Here is a 16,544-nt window from a genome sequence, read left to right on the forward strand (position 1 = left end):
ATGGATACTCCCCACAAAATGTTGAGCAGGCTCTATTCTCCAGCAGCAGCTTAAGGTAGAGTTGTTGAAACCACTATGAGAGGGCAGCACACAGCGTTACACGTTTGCTCTCCTTACTAAGCCAGCTGGGACTGAGTCATGCCATAAACAAGAGGCTGGTGTGCCAGGAAAAGCTGTAATGGCTCAACCTAATGTGATAGTGACCATTGTAAGCCATGAATACAGACTGTACAATTTACTCTCAGTTAACTCAGAGCACAGCATGGCCAGTCAGCTCCTGCTGAGTCACTGGGTAGATGTCATCCAACATGAAAGAGGCTCACACATGGCTCTCTGCCTGTGACACAGCACAGTCACCCTGCTTGCTCCGTGTCTTCTCAGAGACATCAGTCTCTTCAAGCTGTGACAGCCTTACGGCTATGCTGACCCTGCTTTCCAGGAAAGAGGTGTTCCTGGGGTCAGTCTGTTGTACCTGCACTACATGACTTAAGAGACAAGTTCTGTAGAACTGCATAGCTGCAGTTTAAGACCTTTACCAACACAGCTCAATGCTGCTGGATGCTGCTGATCTGCAGCAGAGGTGGGTGAGAGAAACCTGTGTGTGTTCCTCAGCTTCAGTAGAAAGCTTGGTGTTGGCTTCAGTTCACTGGGGCTGGGCCAAATTGGGCTGTGGACTTCTGGTTTAGGTGTGGGAGTGTGATCCCTTATGCTGGTTTTTGGTATGGGGTGGTCACCTCCAGCAGGAGCCAGAGCAGAGCTGGGTCAGTAACATCTTAAACTACCAACAGTGCACCAGAGTCTGTCTGCCAGGCGTGAGGTCATCTCCTGCCTTCTGCTACATGACTTTATCAGGTTGTCACAGAGGGAAAAGTGGAAGCCAAGACACTGTCAGTTAGGGGACTCTTGTGGTTTTCTGTAGCTGAACCAAGAGCTACCTCATCCTAGGAGTAACACAAGACTCCTCCATGCACAGGGCAAACGTGCCTCACTGTGATCTACTGCAGCTTCTAGGCCCCCACTGAAGGCAGCTACCTCCAAAGTATTTAAGGGAAAAAGAAGCAGTGAAGTTTCAAGTTTGTGCCTGGCTGTGGTGCTAGGAAAGGATGCGTAGGAAGCTGCAGTGCTTGCTCATGGATTCGTTTCCTTACTACCATCCTCCTTCCCATTCTTAAGACCTCCCTGCAGCTGAGAGGGCTTTCAGACCTGCTGAATACCAGACTTGTGCCAATCTCTGTCGTCTCTAGGCAGTTTACACCAAGCATCATTTACACTGCTTTTTGCATCTTGAGTACATCTTAATCTCCAGGCCAAGTCTGCTGCCCTTTCTTACAAGCTCAGCTCTCTGCATCCAACAGTTTTCATTCGGTTGCTGTGGGTGGAAGGAAGCATTTGAGATTTTGAAGCAGGAGGGGTCTTTTGCACCCTTCCAGCAGCACTTTGTGATGTGCAGGCATATGAGATGCTCATATTGTCATAGCTTAGCAAAAAATGTCATCCTTCTGAACAGGGCAAGCAGAATCTGGGGTACATCCATGGAAGAGAAGTGTTTAGCAAGGCACCTCATTGAAACTGGGATTCCCCTACAGCTGAACTGGGCTCCCTGTTTTCAACAAACTCCTGTTTGTGCACTGAAACAGAAATGGCCTTTCCTAGCTTCTTCCTAAGTCCCACAAACTCACTTTGTGAGGCTTTCTGCACTCCTCAGCATTGTGCTCGGGAGAGGGTGCAAAATAAAGAACCCCAGCAAGATCTGGCAGGGCTTGGCATGGCAGCTCACAGGGAGATTTGAAACTGTGGATGGCAAGCAAGCCTCCCAAATGGAAAATGTTTAGCTGATATATATTGCCACAGCTGCAATTTCAAAACAGAAGAGGGACAGTTGTGTACATTGGCCTCCCAATTGAAGCCCTTTCTAACATCTGCCAAAGTATGTTGTGTGTCAACACCCTCACCAGATTCCCAGCCAAAAGGAGGGTGGGAAGGGAGCTACAAACAGGGAACTTTTCATTTATAAAAGGCCTTCCTTTCACCAAAAGAGCCTTATAAAAAGTAGCCTCTATCTAGGTCTCCATTTAATCAGGGGCATGAAAAACAGGGGAGCTGTAAACTTGCCAGCATGACAAAAGCATGAAGTTACCCTTTTGGGGCACAGTCTGGGCATATCTTTCTCCCAGCAAGAAATGAAAGGTTTCAGAGCAGGCCTGGCACGCTGGCAGCCGCGCAGACACACACGCAGCCATTCCACACTTCTCTCAAAGTAACACACTTGCAGATACCGATACTAATTCCTACTGTGCCGCTCACCTCAGAGCACACTGGCTTTTATTCCCCTTGAAGGAATAAAGAGAGTAGCCACTGAGACACCCTCTAGAAAACACACCAAGCTTGCCAGGGTTAGGCTCTTTCCATCTAAAATTGACATTTCTTCTGAATAATCAAGTTACAAACCAAACACTAAACCTCCAATCAGGCTGGAGCAATTCCCTGCTCTGGCAGCTTGACAGCCCCAGGCACAAATGTCTAGTTTGGTACATGGTGCTTAATATCACTTTTCTCCCCGATACAGACTGTGTCTACTTGTGAAACAAACTTCATTCACCTTCTCTCTCCACCCCCACTCTGGTTCATGTGAGTGTTTTGGGGCAGGACAGTCCTTGTTTTGTTGTTCTGAATGAAGTTTCGCACAATGATGCCCTGAACTCAGCTGGGGTCTTATTATACGAATAAACACTAAGTGACTGGAGTGAAAGAATAAGCAACAATGACAACAAGGACTAAACAATCTCCATTTATTTAAACAAAATGGAGATGGAGGAATGCAGGCAAGTTGGCATTTTCTGCCTGTTCAGGTTCTTATGGAAATGTTTTGTCCCTCACAACCTCTCAGGTTTGTGTGGGGAGATTTGGTAAGATCTCTCAGGCTAATAAAATCACGTTGAAATCAGAAGGAAGTCAAAGTGTGATGCCTCAAAACAACAACAGAAGCATCCTAGCCCAGAAAGGTGATGGAATGGGTAGCATGTAAGGAGGAACTAAGGAGAACTTCCAAAGATGTGCAGTGTGATGAACCTACAAAGGAATTAAGGCACGCGTGGCCTTGCATACAGTTAGTGCTCAGATGGATGGACATCTGCTTTGCAACACCAGCCTGGCTGTTAGGTTCTGGATCTAACCAGATGCTGCACAGGAAGCTAAAGCTGTAGAGTTTCATCAATTCTGCAAATTAAATCCTTTCTCCTAGGAACTGTTTGGCTGCAAGTAACTTTGCACTGGAGTTTCTCAGATCAACGGTTCCAACTCCAGGGACTGTCTCAGTGTGTGGATTGGGATCACTGATGTCGCTGGAACCTCCTCACCCAGAGCACATGGGGGAACCACAGGGAACAGTCACTCCCTGCTGCTGGGGGAGCACTGCAAGCAGGAAAATTATAAGGTGGGGAAAAAAATATCAAGAGGAAAAGATGAGTTTTGGGAAGACTCTTTCCTCATGAGAAGAAGGTCTACAAGACAGCAGCATTTCTCCTCACACACTGCAGACCATTCTCAGCTATAGGTTGTTTCTCCCACTTGCCAAAGAGCCCTTTTATCTGCTCTGGGTGCAGCTGCCTGGGAACTCATTTTGGAGTCAGCAGACTGGGAGGGTGATGAGAAAGGCAATCCTACCTTCTTACCCGGGGAGCGGATTAAAATGAAACGGTTTTTCTTTTTCAGTAGTGCACGCAGCTCCTGGCACTTGTCATAACTCTCCAGTTCCACTGTCTCGATGCACTTCTGTTCATCCTGCAGAGAGGGAACGAGGCATGATTATGAATAGGAGGCACTGAAATCAATCATACACCATCAAACTCGGCATGGCTTCCCCTTGCATCTGCCTAAAAGCTCTTCTGCCTTAAAAATCACCTGCATGCAGACAGCAGGCCCCCATAAATGAGGCCAACATAGCAATAAGAAAACACCTTAGTCTTTAAGCTGTGGGCTGGTGTGTGGCTGGTGGTCCACAGTGGCCTCATCTAGGCTTCATCAAGGCTTCACCATCTCTGGGGGCCTCATCCATGGATCTACAGCCAGAAGTGACAACACAATGAATGCAGGAGATGTTGTTCTGCTTTTTCCCAAGGAGGATGACACAAGCACCACAACAGCCTGAGCAGCCCCCCAGGAAGCCTGAGGCACAGCAGGGATGAGGGGACCCCCATGGCCATGGCGAGCTGCGCCAGGGAAGACAAGAGGCGATGTCAGGGGCTGCCTCACATCCAAAAGGTCAGCAAGAGCCATGTGTGACTGGGCCACGCTCCTCTTGCAGCCACGCTCCGAGCTGTCAAAATGCTTAGGACTGGAAACACAGTCCCATCCAGCCAGCAGAACTGCCAGGGCCAGTGTCTCAGTGGGGAATATTTATCTCTGGAGCATCTCCACTGATGACCGCCGGCGGGATCTTGGCTCGTTTCTCCCAGTAACATAACTAGAATTCCACACGTGGTGCGTGGCTCAGTTCAGCTGCAGAGCACCATCCCTAATAGGAATCACAGCATAACGCTGGGCAGATAATATTCTTCATGTCTCAGTAGCCCAGAAGAGACCAAAGCTCCCCTTTGCTCAGCATTACACAAACGAGCATCGCAGAGCAGTTCCTACCCGTGAAGTGCTACAGTCAGCACACCTCATGAACCTCTCTATTACCATCCTAAATGAAAACTGCCAGCCATGACCATCCCCAGCTCAGGCTCCTCTCCCACAGCAGCTCCTCACACCCACAGGAGTTTGTATTTAGCAATTCCTGTAGCAGAGAGGGGGAGTGGGGTGAGGAAACACGGTGTAGCCAGGAAGCTGCTGCGTGGCTAGAGGCAGGGAATAGAGAGTTCAGAGGGAAGTGGGCTGCGGGGAATTTCCTCCCTTCACCACTTGACATTTAAGGCATGGTGCAGAGCTCAGGCTGAGTTGGGGTTCTTTTTCAACCCTCCTATCTGGGGATGGGGGCCCGTATGCAGAGCAGGTTCTAAGCCACTGAGGGATGTCTGCATCTAATTTAGGTTTATTGTTTTAATGACACTACTGTTTATTTCATTTAACACTGAGTAGGTGAATGTGACCTACTCACAGTAGGAGAGGAGAACTGGGGAAATGTAAGCTAAGAGGAGGAGATGAATCCTGCCCAAACCTAAAACCTAGCAGATAAAATCCTGCTGACGTTATGGAGCCCTTTGAAGGCATGAGGCTCCTGCTGCAGCCCTGGTGTCGCAGTGTCACTGCAAAAGGACAGGGATGGAGGTAATAACCCCTTGGCGGCCAACAAATGGTAGAGAAGGGCGAGGTGAGGCACATAGGCCTCGGGGCCGGGTGATCTCATCCTGCCCTTTGGAGGAGGCCGCCCACACCACAGAACTGCCCCGCGCTTGCAGCTCCGCCGGGAGCCGGGAACCCCCTTTGGTTCAGTGCTTGGCAGTGCTCCAACCACACACCAGCACAAAGATTCCTGCCCACCCTCCCCATGCTCAAGAGCAGCTCTGTCCCCAGCAGAGCCCAGGGGCTGCATATCACCCTCCTTGTCCACGCCACCCTTCCTGCCTCTGGTGGGGAAGCCTCCCCTGCGAGCCTCTGCTTCCTCAGGACAGCGGAGCCCCAAGCTGGGGGGGGGCAGGGAGGGCTCGGGGGGGGGTTGTGGGGGGGGGGTGTGGAGAGCTGTGGCTTTTGTCTTTTTGTGGCCTCTTGTCTTCCAGCTGCTCCTCTTGTCCCTGGGGAGGTTTTGGGGACTATGGACTGGCCAGGGAACCAGGGCAGTGAGGATGGGGATGTGTAGGACTCTGCCCCTCAGGGGCACTGTCTGGACTGTGCGAACTGCGCTGCTTCATCTGAGACCTGAACTTCTCAAGTAACTTATCCTCTTCAGGGAAAGTGGGGGAGAGAGCAGCCAGAGAAATAAGAAAACTCCATATCTGAGAGCAAAAGAAAGGCATCTGAGTTCAGAGAGCGCCAGAATGGAGCTTTTGTCTCTGTTTCACCCTTGGCATGCAGCCATCTCCTCTCTGTGAGCCTACCTGGGTCACAAAGAGATCCTTTATGTTTGCCCTACACCACTAAGACAAAGACCAAAAGACCCGACCTTTCCACAGGTCTTCGGATCCCTTCAGCGTCCCAGGACCTGGAGGTTACCGAGCATCATGCAGAGACCAGCTCAGTTCCACAGTCCTGCCCCAACACACAGGTCTCAGACACGTGTTCTGGACAAGCTCCTGCTCCATTTGGTCTCCAGTATCCTCAAGAAGCTAAAGCAATCCTTTCACATGACCCTAAGGCACAGAGGTTGAGCCCTCTGACGGTGGTCGCACCACCCTGCAGCACACAGCTCAGAGGGTTGCCCTCCCTGCCTCCTGATGAAGACAGGAATTCCCTTCAGGCCACCTTCTCTTTTCCTCTCCAGATCTTAGGGCTTGTTTTTTAAATTGCTTTTGTGCTTGCTGTAAGGGACAATCAATTAGACACTTCAAATCCTGGTACAGGACCCCCAGCATTCATGATTTAATGCAGAAAACCAATCCCATTAGCTATTTGGAGAGCAGACCCTGGGACTTAAACACATATGTGTCAGTAAGCTTGGCCCTTAAGCAGAAAATCACTAAAGATATCACACTTGGCAAACAATTTCCTTAACAAGAAGCTTATACAAAGGGGAATAAAAGACCCACTGAAATTTTTATTCATATAAAGGTGTAATTTGCAGCACTGGCCTCCTGACTGACAGGCATTCACAGGCTGTGCCCCTCTGCTCAGTCTACAATGTCTGCACTGCCTGAAATAATAATATACTTCTCCATCCAAGGGTCTCAAAGCACCTCAATAAATCAGATTTGAGTGTACATTGGTATCACTTTACCAGGGGCAAAATGCAGATGTTAACTGCTCGACTGTCAGTTGCTGAGTGGGTCCTCTGGTCTCTTCTGACTCTTTGGCTGGTAGGCTTTTTTCCCCTGACAAATAATAAACTTAAAAAAACCCACTCAAAACAACAACAACAACAAAGCAACTCTAACCACCAGCTGCAGGAAAACATCCCAACCCAAAGACTGATGTTCTGTAATCCATGGAGGGATGTGTACTCTCCCTGCATAGGATTAGTCTTCTTCAGGTGCTCTCTATAGTTTTGCAAGGCTTAGTTTTTATTCTGGCAAGAGTATCCAGAGACAAGAAGACAAGAAACCCCACTAGGAAGAAATAACCTGCCTGCTTGGTTCTTGTTTTACCTGAGGGTGCAGATGTGGGGTGCTGCAGATGGGAGGCCCAGCAGATATCAAGAAATCCATCTCCCTTCATTTCTCATCCACTGAAGGAAACCTGAAGCCCAGTGGGATGACTTTCACCCCCAGCTGCTCCAGGTAATACAACAGCCATTTGCAATTTGCCTTTAGGAGGTAGCTCTCCTTCAAACCAAACCCAAAGCCTGACTAACAGATGCAATATGGGAAGCACACTCCCAGGGCAGGACAGGAGCACATTCCAGGTGACTGCTAGTGATGAGGATCATCACAGTATTTGGGATTTGGGTTCAGACACTTTGGCTTGGCCAGCCCCTCTGCTCTTGCTTTGCACACACAAACCTCAGTAGACGTGGCACTGAGGGACATGGTTTAGTGGTGGGCTTGGTAGGGTTAGGTTTATGGTTGGTCTCAATGATCACCAAGGTCCTTTTCCAACCTAAAGGGTCCTGTGATTCCACAAGTACTACCAGCCTTATGCAACTGCCTGACCCAGTGTGTCTGCATCAGAAATGGCTGCTACAGGCAATATCAGCTCTTCTTTGTGAAGGTTGGAACACATGAGGCACTGAAACACGAGGGACTGGTAAAAGCACAACTCATCCAAGCCAATAGCTCAGCTCTTGCAAATCTGATGGGCTCAGGCCAGCTGAAACACTCAGCCTCCAAATCTGCCCTCCCACATGGAAGCTGACCCCTCTCTCTCACTTAACCCTTTTAGGTCTGACTTTGGATACATACAGAGAGAGGCTCGTGTTTCTTTTACCAGAGTCTTTATCTCCTTTCTTTTTCTAAGACTCCAATTCAGCAAGCACTGAACAATCCCACTTTAACATGTTTCAGCCTGAGGATGGTCTGGGATGCTGTGCCTGTCTCCAGGGCCACACAAAGCAGGGAAGGTGCATGGAGAAGGCCCAGTGGGGAAAGTGGGAGCCACCAAGGCACATTGTACCACAGACTCTCCTTTGACACTGGGCCTTCTCATCTCAAAAAACTTAGTTCCCCAATTGTAAGCCGGAGACAGCAACGCTGCCCTGACTCACGTTAAAGGAAGATAAATACAGTAATAGACATGCCTCAGTAGGACTGCCTCAATTCTGTGGCAACGAGACCCCTCCTGAGTGCAGCAAATTGCCATTTCCTTTAGTTCCCCTGTAGTAAGTCTGCACAATCACAGGTTATCCTATTGTGCTACCAGATAATTTTGTAGCAATTTCCTCTCCTAAGACATCTGACTTCACTGCAAGCCAGTTTAATAGCCTATAGATATTAACATGATCCCTTATTTACAATAATGGGACCTTGTAGCTACTGTAGCTTACAGATGCAATTTATTACAGGATGTTACCACAATCCGCAGGCTACCAGAAAACATTATGCCTGGTTGCTACAAATGCCATTTTCCTTGTTGAGATAATAAAATAACCCTTTAAATGATGGGCCTTTTTTTTCCTTTCCTCCTTCTGAATGTCTATGAAAATTAATCTTACTTTAAAAGCCTCCTTTTCTCTTGTGGTAATAGGAGCCTCCATAGATCTTGTTTTTAAAGGCATACCCTTTAAAACAGATCTATGTCATGTTTCTAGGTTTTGAATCTGTGAGTTCCTGAAGCTTAAGCTGAAGCAAACAGGTGCCCAGAGAACAGGGTAGCAATCTGCAAAGAGTCATCAGTTTGCAGGACCAGGCTGCATCTCTCTGAGTAAAAGAAACTCCCTCCCCACTTTCCCTTCTGAGCTGCTCATCACCTGACACTGACTTCTCGTCTCATTTACTCTTGCAGTCCTCATGACATTTCAAAATGAAGAACAAACGCCTCCAGAAAGCTTTTGGGAAGAGCAGGAGGGCTGAGGGTATGGGAGGAGGTAACACCCTTTAACCTAAATTGTTTGTAACAAATCTTCTTTATTAGGCAACAGCAGGTTAAAAAAAGAGAACCGAACTCATTGGTCAGCGCTGCTGTTCCTGAAACCACCACAGCAATGCAGCTGCTGAAGTGCTTCCCCATTCTTCTTCCCTTGACACACTGCACAGCAGCTTTACGTGACTTTGGGGCTGCGGCACCTCGAAGCCCACAAATGACCCAAATCCCCTGTGTCAGACACCACACGGGCTCGTGGTCCTCGTGCAGACCGCGCCGTGAGAAACACTCCTCCACTCTGATGCACACACGGACTTCTAACCACCATCCACCAATCTAGAACCTTTCTGGCTTGTAGCTTGTGCTCTGCACTGGAATTTCAAACTTCTGGGGCAAACTCTGCTTTTGCAGAGGTCCTTTTCAGCCCAGGAACTGAGGGCCTGACTCTGGAAAGCGCCACCCTTGCAGCTCAGTAGGAGCAGCCCTGCACTCTTCATTCTCCTCTCATAAAGATGTAGGACAGATTTGGCTTGGCTCTCATTTGATTGGAAACAGCTCTAAACAAGGCCAGGAATTTAAGGCACACAATTTATCTAGAGAAGTCCAGAAGGTTCCCAGGAGTCCTTCACTCAGTATTAGGCTGAAGTAAAGGCAAAGGATGAGCCAAATCCAGACTGTGTCCCTGCTGAGGGAGGACAGCAAACCCTCACATCTCACCCTGCATCCATCAGTGGCTAAAAGAAACCCTGAAGAGTCTGGCTAGCAGCAATTTGAGCTGCTTGAGGGGTGCCAAACAGCTGCAGGGGTTGCCTGCTGTTCTCTCAAGTGGCAGGTGGGAAGTCAGCCTGCTGCAATCCAGTTGTATCCCTTCAACGCCCAAAGCCACACGGTGCACATCCTGCTTCCACCCAAAGCTTTGCTCCCTTTGCCCTCTCACAGGATGTCCTGTCCCCAGTTTTTATTTATTTATTTTTTTGGCAATGGCACTGTCAAAATATTTACTGCCTCCAATATTTATGATACATACTCTAAAATGCAGCTGCCCTCTCTTCTTTACAGCTTTTTTCCCTTCCTGGAGAAGCACTTTTGAAAGGAATGGGCTGGTGGGAAGAGTGAAAAACACAGAGCCGTGTGTCACCCAGGGCCTGATCCTGCCCCTCCTTCAAGGCTGTTCCTTAGCTGTGACCATACCTCATCCTCATAGACCACGAGCTGTGTTTTCCGTAGCTGGATGTAACGATCCTTCCACAAGCCCAGGAGCCCCCCACTGCTTTTCTTAATCCAGCCGTATTTCTCTGCGTTAGGAGCAGACTTTGGTTTCTCTGAGACCTCCTCTTTTGTATCCTGCAAGGACAGAAAGGGGAAGGAATTACCAAAAGCACTTTCCATCTGTTTAATGATGGTAGATCGTGAGAAGAGACCTCAGCACCCACCAAACACGGTCCCTCCCCACCACACCACAGGGGAAAAGACTGGCATCCTCCAGAGGAAAAACTCAACCAGCTCCCAAATGACCAGGGATTGGCCACAGGCCCTGGCCACCTCTGGAGACATTGCTGGGATGGCAGCAAGGACACCTTACTCCTCTGCTTCCCCAGTGGCTCTGTTTCCCTCTGTGAGGGTGCGCCCTGCTCATTAGTGCACACAGAGTACTCCTCGAAGACGAGCACCTTTCTCTCTGCTTTGCCCCTCAAGCTCTCTGATAAACCCCAGCAGGACAGATTCTGTCAGCATCAGTAGCAACACTCACATTTTAACCCTGAGCCACTACAAGCTTCTCCTCTAGGTTTCTACAGTTGATCATCACTCCCAAACCAACTCCAATGGGCAAATCCACAGCACAAGGGCCTGGGCTTCATCGTATCTGCACTAAAATGTTCCCATCAGGCTCCTGTAGGCAGAGGGAAGGACCAGCAGAGAAGGCAGCACCAAGAGTGAGTTGTTTGGGGGTTTCTTTGACCCATCTTTAGCTCCTTGCTGTTGGTCACAGCCTGCTCTCACTCACCCACAGCAGCATGAGTAGCCCAGCACCCTGCACAGGGAGCCTGCTGCCTTTCCAGGCCTGATAAAAACCAGGAGATGCATCACTTCCCTGCTTGGGAAAAAGCACCACAAATATCCAATATCAATATTCTCCTCCAACGGCGACAGGAAACCCAAGACAGGAGCAGGGCCAGTCTGGCTTATTAGCTGACTGCCTTCACCAGCTGACTCAGTTACTGATGAGTTTTCCTCCTCTCTAGTGCACTGGAAGAGGCTGGAAGGCAGGATGCCCAATCCCCCTCCCATGGAGCACCCCACTGCTCCCAGCTCTGTGGGCCCCTCTATAAGCTTCTTTCCCCAGAGCAAAGCGAGGGGAATCCCTGGCTGAGCCCTTACACAAACACCTCGCCAGCCTTGTGACTTGTAAGGAGAGGCCAATCCCAAATCCTCCAGCCTCAGCCCAGGAACCCCACTGTGTCCCCGGACTCGGTTTCCTCCACATCCCAGTCTGTGACAGTAGCAATCCTGCTGCAGAAAGCCAGCACGTGTACACAAAAAGAGGATGCATGACACAGGCAGAGCCCAGGCACCCTCCCTGCTGAATGAAACCTTTTCTCATAGGAAATAAAAACCCAAACAGAACAAACCAGAGGAGCTGGAGCTCAGACATCATGTTGACAACATGAGGAAATCCCGTGTGCATGGAAACGAGTCAGAGCTGGACACTCCCATGGCCAGGACAGAGCAAGAGAATATGGACAAGCTCTAAAAACTGGGAGGAGAGCTTTGCTAACAAATCTGTTTTCATGCACCAGACTCCCAACAAACACACCCTTGGACAGCTGCTGCCATTGGGGTGAGCTGAAGAGGGAACTCACACCCATAAAAAGAGGAAAACCAGACTGAACTCCCCTCACATTAAAGACACCCACATCCACCCTGATGCCTACAAAGGTGAGGAAGAGCCTTGGCTTTGCAGGTAGGCTGAGGTGCAGACTGGGAACAAGAAACTCAAAAGAAACCTCAAACAGAAGAAAATGAGGAGGAAACCTGTAACATCCTCATCACCCTCTGCAGAAGTGACTTCAGTCCTACCCAGCCGTGTCTGAAAGAGCCACAGCACAGGATGACAGAGCATGAAAAAAGTTTTCCAGGAAATGAGGGGAACTGCATGAGGGGGGGTGGGGTGGGTTTAACTTGACTTTTTAGGTTGCCAGGAAGTTGTATTCAGCTGTGATCTGTGACTCCAGCAAACATCAATTGCTGCACAAGTATAGACCTGCTGGTTTCCTGATCGAGCACCCTTTTGATGTCATTTTTAGACAGTTGGGCACAGACTTTAACCTCCCTCCTAGCAGCTCTGCATGGATGTAGCTGCATGAAGAGTTTATTGAAGTGACTCCAGACCAACAGCTGACGAGGTGGTTTTATTCCTTATGGGGTTTTTTTTGCCTGGCAGCAGAATTTTACCTGCTTTTTCCTCACCTGGAAGAAAGGCTACCTGAGATCACATGGCAAATCTGTCTATCCACAGCCTCCCTTGGTGCTCTTCAGAGTGAAAACTATTCTATCTCCTCTGATTTTAATATCAAAGTACTCCCTGTGAAAATGCAGCACTTTTACCTCTGAAAAAATAATCTGCCCCAGTAACCCTTTGTGTTGGGAGCTGGGGCTCACACTTGCACTTCTGTGCCAGGCAGAGCTGCAAAGCCAGGGTAGAGCTGGGCTGGCCAGCCCTCCAGGGATGGTAACCCCCTCCGTGGCATTGCAGGGTGGTCTTCCTGCTCACCCTCTCTTCAGGCCACTCGGGAGGAATGGCAGCAGCCACAAGCACAGGCCTCCTCTACCCTTGCTGTGCAGGTCACCCAAGTGCCTCCTCCTCTCCCCGCTGCAAGACAGATGAAGTGGGTGCAATCCCACACTCTGTGTGTGCTAGGGGCTGCTGAGCTGCCTGGGCTCTGGGTCAGCAGCTCCCACCTTGCACATACAAACACACAGAGCAGGTCCCAAAGTGAGGGTGAAGCTGCTGTAATGCCTTGCCTCCGGGTTAAGGGTGTAAAAAACAGATGATGCAACTTGACTGTTTGTTCCCGCAAAAGCAAGAGTCTCAGAGACGGTGCCCAACATTTTGGGGGGATAATTTTTAAGGCCAGTTCACACCACTCCTGCCATGAACTGTTTGGCCAGAGAAGGACACAGAAAGCAGGGCTCTGTGTCCATCCTGCACTCTCTGCCTGTGACTCCACAGCTAAAACCAGAGCATGGCACAAGGAGATTAGTTGCTGTGGTTATTTCAGCTTTATGTGGGTATTCCTTCTGCAAGAAACACTAAGATATCCTTTCTGGGATGTTCTTGGGCTGGACTCGTTCCTGCTACTGCTGTAAATCTATGAGAAGAATCCCACTGGCATGAGCCAAGCAGGCCAGCAGAAGTGAGGGAAGAGCTGAGCTATGCTGGCTCATGCCAAAGGCATGGCTCCCCAAAACAATCCACACGAGTCCTTTTTTTGCAATTTACCTCGCAGTGGCATTTAAAATGAAACATGAGTTTCCCTCTCCCAGCCTGCTTTACACTCCCATTTCACAGCTCTACAGAGGTGCCAAACTGCAGGCACAGGACAGCTTTTCATTGAACAGGCAGTCACTTCTCCCCTCCCTTGCCCAGGCATTTCAAGGGCCCACAAACCCACATACTTTTCAACAACAACAAAACCCCAACAGTGGAATCGTGGCGGTGGTTTTACAAACTACATCTAGTGCACAGCACTGCAACGAAGTCACAGCAACTTCCTTTCAAGCAGGAGGCTTATTTATTGCCCACCGCTCTCTAACAAGGCACAAAGCAACACCTTCCCAGGAAACAACCTGCACCTCCAGACCTCTGCTCTTTTCCTCCCTTTTCCATGTTATCTTCCAAGCCTGGCTGTCAGCACTTCTACATCTCCCTGACCCGCAGAAGCAAAACCATCTCACTGGAAAGAAACTGCTCAGATCCACGTGAAACTTGGGGAACTGCAGCTGAGGATTCCTTTCTCGTTAAGGAAGAGCAGAGAGCGAGGCAGTTGGTCAGTGCTGGGCTTGGGTGTGAAGCCCCTTTAGCTGGTAGGTGCCAGCTGGGAGCAGTTTCTCTTGCTGTGGGTTAATTTCATGGATGCTGGCAGATAACAACAACTCGCTTTGCTGTCTCCTCGCTGCTTTAGAAAAGCTCTTGTTCTTGCCACAAAATGTTGGGAGCTGAATTAAGGAGCAGGGAGGGCAGAGAAAGGAGCCGCAGGTCCTGACATCACACATACTATGGCCTGAGGTCCTCCGGCAGTCCGCCCCACCAGGAGCTTGCTTTGAGCATAACGAGCAAAACCTCATTCAAGAAAAGGAAGCAGGGATAATTGCACAGCCAGAGAAGGGGAGAGAACGACCTGTTTAACTCACTAACAAATTTGTGGCGTCTTAATCCACGCAAAGACGGATTATTGGGGTGTGATCCCGTGGATGGAAAAGCCTACACGTGCAGGAGAAGCACCACTGCTCTTCCCCGGGTTAAACCCGTCCCAGGCTGAGTCGGAGGAGGAGGACAGACTTGGGGAAGGCTGCTAGGGATATGGACATGGCCGAGCTTGTGCTCTGACCGAGGCGCAGCTCCCGTACGGAAGTGCAACACCCCAGCCAGAGTCAGCACAAGGTGGCCTGAGCAAGCGTGGCATTTCAACAAGCCCGACTCTGCCAGCACTCGTCCTTCGCCAGCCCCGGCATTTGCCCGTCAGCCTCACCCGGCCGCTTAGAAAGTTTGCAACCCAGAGAGCTCTGGGGATGCTCTGCCCCGGCCAGCGCCGGCAGCTGCGCCGCACCCGGGGCAAGAGGCAACGGGGACGAGGGACCCCCATCCTCGAGGGGATTCCTGCCTCCTCCGTCCCGTGCTGCTCCCGCTGCCGGCACCGGCGATGTCCCTCAAAAAACCAGCCTGAAGTGGCCGGTGCCGTGTTCTGCTCCGCTTCCCGTCCTCCGCCCCCGTTCCCCGTCCTCCGCCCCGCTTCCCGGCGGCAGCAGCGGCGCGGGGCTCCCGTCCCCGTCCCGTCCCGGGGGTCCCGTCCCGGGCGCTACGGCACAGCCCCGTCCCGGCGGTTTCCCTCCCCGTCCCGTCCCGGCCGGACTCACTCGCTCCATGTCGGGCCGGTCGCCGCCCGCCGCCCGCTCAGGGGCCGCGCGGCCCCGCAGCCCGTCCGGGCCCGGGGCGGGGGGACATGCCGGGCCGGGCCCCGCGCCTCCCGCCTCCGCAACAACTTCTCGGGGAGCGGCGGCGGCTGCGGCGGCGGCGGCGGCAGTAACGCCGGGTTTCCGGCGGCTCCGGAGCTGCGAGCGAGGAGGCGGGGATGCCCCCGGGCCGGCCCCGCCGCGGGCGTGGGGATGGCAGCCCCCGCGGGGAAGCGAGCCCGAGGGAGGAGGGCTATGGCGTGGGGAGGGTCGCTGGGGTCAGGCGGTGACCGCGGGGTGGGATACGGTCCCCGGGCATGGGACAAGGAGCTTGGGGTGAGAGAGGTCCCCCAGGTCAGGCAGGGTCCCCGGGATCAGATGGGGTCCTGAGGGATCAGCCCAGACCCCCGTGGTACGGCGGTGTCCCTGGAATCGGAGGGTCCCCAGGTGGGGTCCAAGGCTGGGACGGTGTCCCTGCGGCTGAGGACAGGACAGGCTGCAGAGGCGAGGGACGCTTCTGAGCACTCCAGGCATCATGAAGCCCGTGGGGAGCAATGCCCGGGCTGGGTCCGTGGGGCAGAGTGGCTCCTGCGGTCACAGTGGCGGCTCCTGGCAGTGAGGTGGGCTCGGGACGGCAGGTTCTGGCAGAGGGTTGATGTGGTTCGTCAGGCTGGGGGAAACAGCCAGGGAATGGTCTTCGGTGGCAGAACTGGTTAATGCAACTAGTCACGCTCAGAGCTATTGTTCTGCACTGGTATTCAGCTTTGCAGACTTCTGCTTCTATTTCAGGCCTGCTGGAGGGCTCATGTACCCAACAGCCTGCCTGGCTTTTTTTTTTTCCTTTTAATTATTTCAGTCAATCTAAAAAAAGATGTTACCTCCCTCTGCAAACCTTGCCTCCATTGTTCTCAGCAGAGAAGATAAGGAGGAAAGGAGAAGAAAAGTCTTGACACCCGTTACCTCGGGGTTAAATGCTCTTCTGCATAGATATGGCAAGTGTTGGGAGAAAAAAAAACCAGGAGGCAGCTTCTGCTCAGCAAAGGTAGAAGCGATAGTGGAGCATCCATCAGGGCTGGCTACCCCCATCCTGTGCGGCCAGGGGTTAATGGAGGAGCTGGGAATCACCCTGGGACACGCCGGGGTTTGAAATGAGAAATGCTGGTGCTGTCGAGGCGCGCTGACAGGGAAATGATCGTCATGTCAGCAGAAAGACACCCCGCCAGGGGGTGGGGGGAAGGAAGCTGCTAATAGACGTGTTGTGATGA

At 51.2% G+C, this 16,544-nt stretch overlaps 1 protein-coding gene across 1 annotated transcript in view; it reads right to left on the reverse strand.

The window, feature by feature from the left end:
- The window catches only part of PLEKHO2 (pleckstrin homology domain containing O2), a 28,590-nt gene extending 13,160 nt beyond the window's left edge, over nucleotides 1-15,430 (reverse strand). The window contains exons 1-3 of the mRNA XM_061999905.1: nucleotides 15,244-15,430; nucleotides 10,300-10,452; nucleotides 3,664-3,780 (exon numbers count right to left, since the gene is read on the reverse strand). Coding sequence (XP_061855889.1) covers nucleotides 3,664-3,780; nucleotides 10,300-10,452; nucleotides 15,244-15,252 — 279 coding nt within the window. The 5' untranslated portion in view covers nucleotides 15,253-15,430. The remainder of the gene's footprint in view (nucleotides 1-3,663; nucleotides 3,781-10,299; nucleotides 10,453-15,243) is intronic.
- Between the last annotated feature and the right edge of the window lie 1,114 nt (nucleotides 15,431-16,544).

Source organism: Colius striatus, chromosome 7 (genome assembly GCF_028858725.1).
Source record: "Colius striatus isolate bColStr4 chromosome 7, bColStr4.1.hap1, whole genome shotgun sequence".
Lineage (NCBI taxonomy): Eukaryota > Metazoa > Chordata > Aves > Coliiformes > Coliidae > Colius > Colius striatus.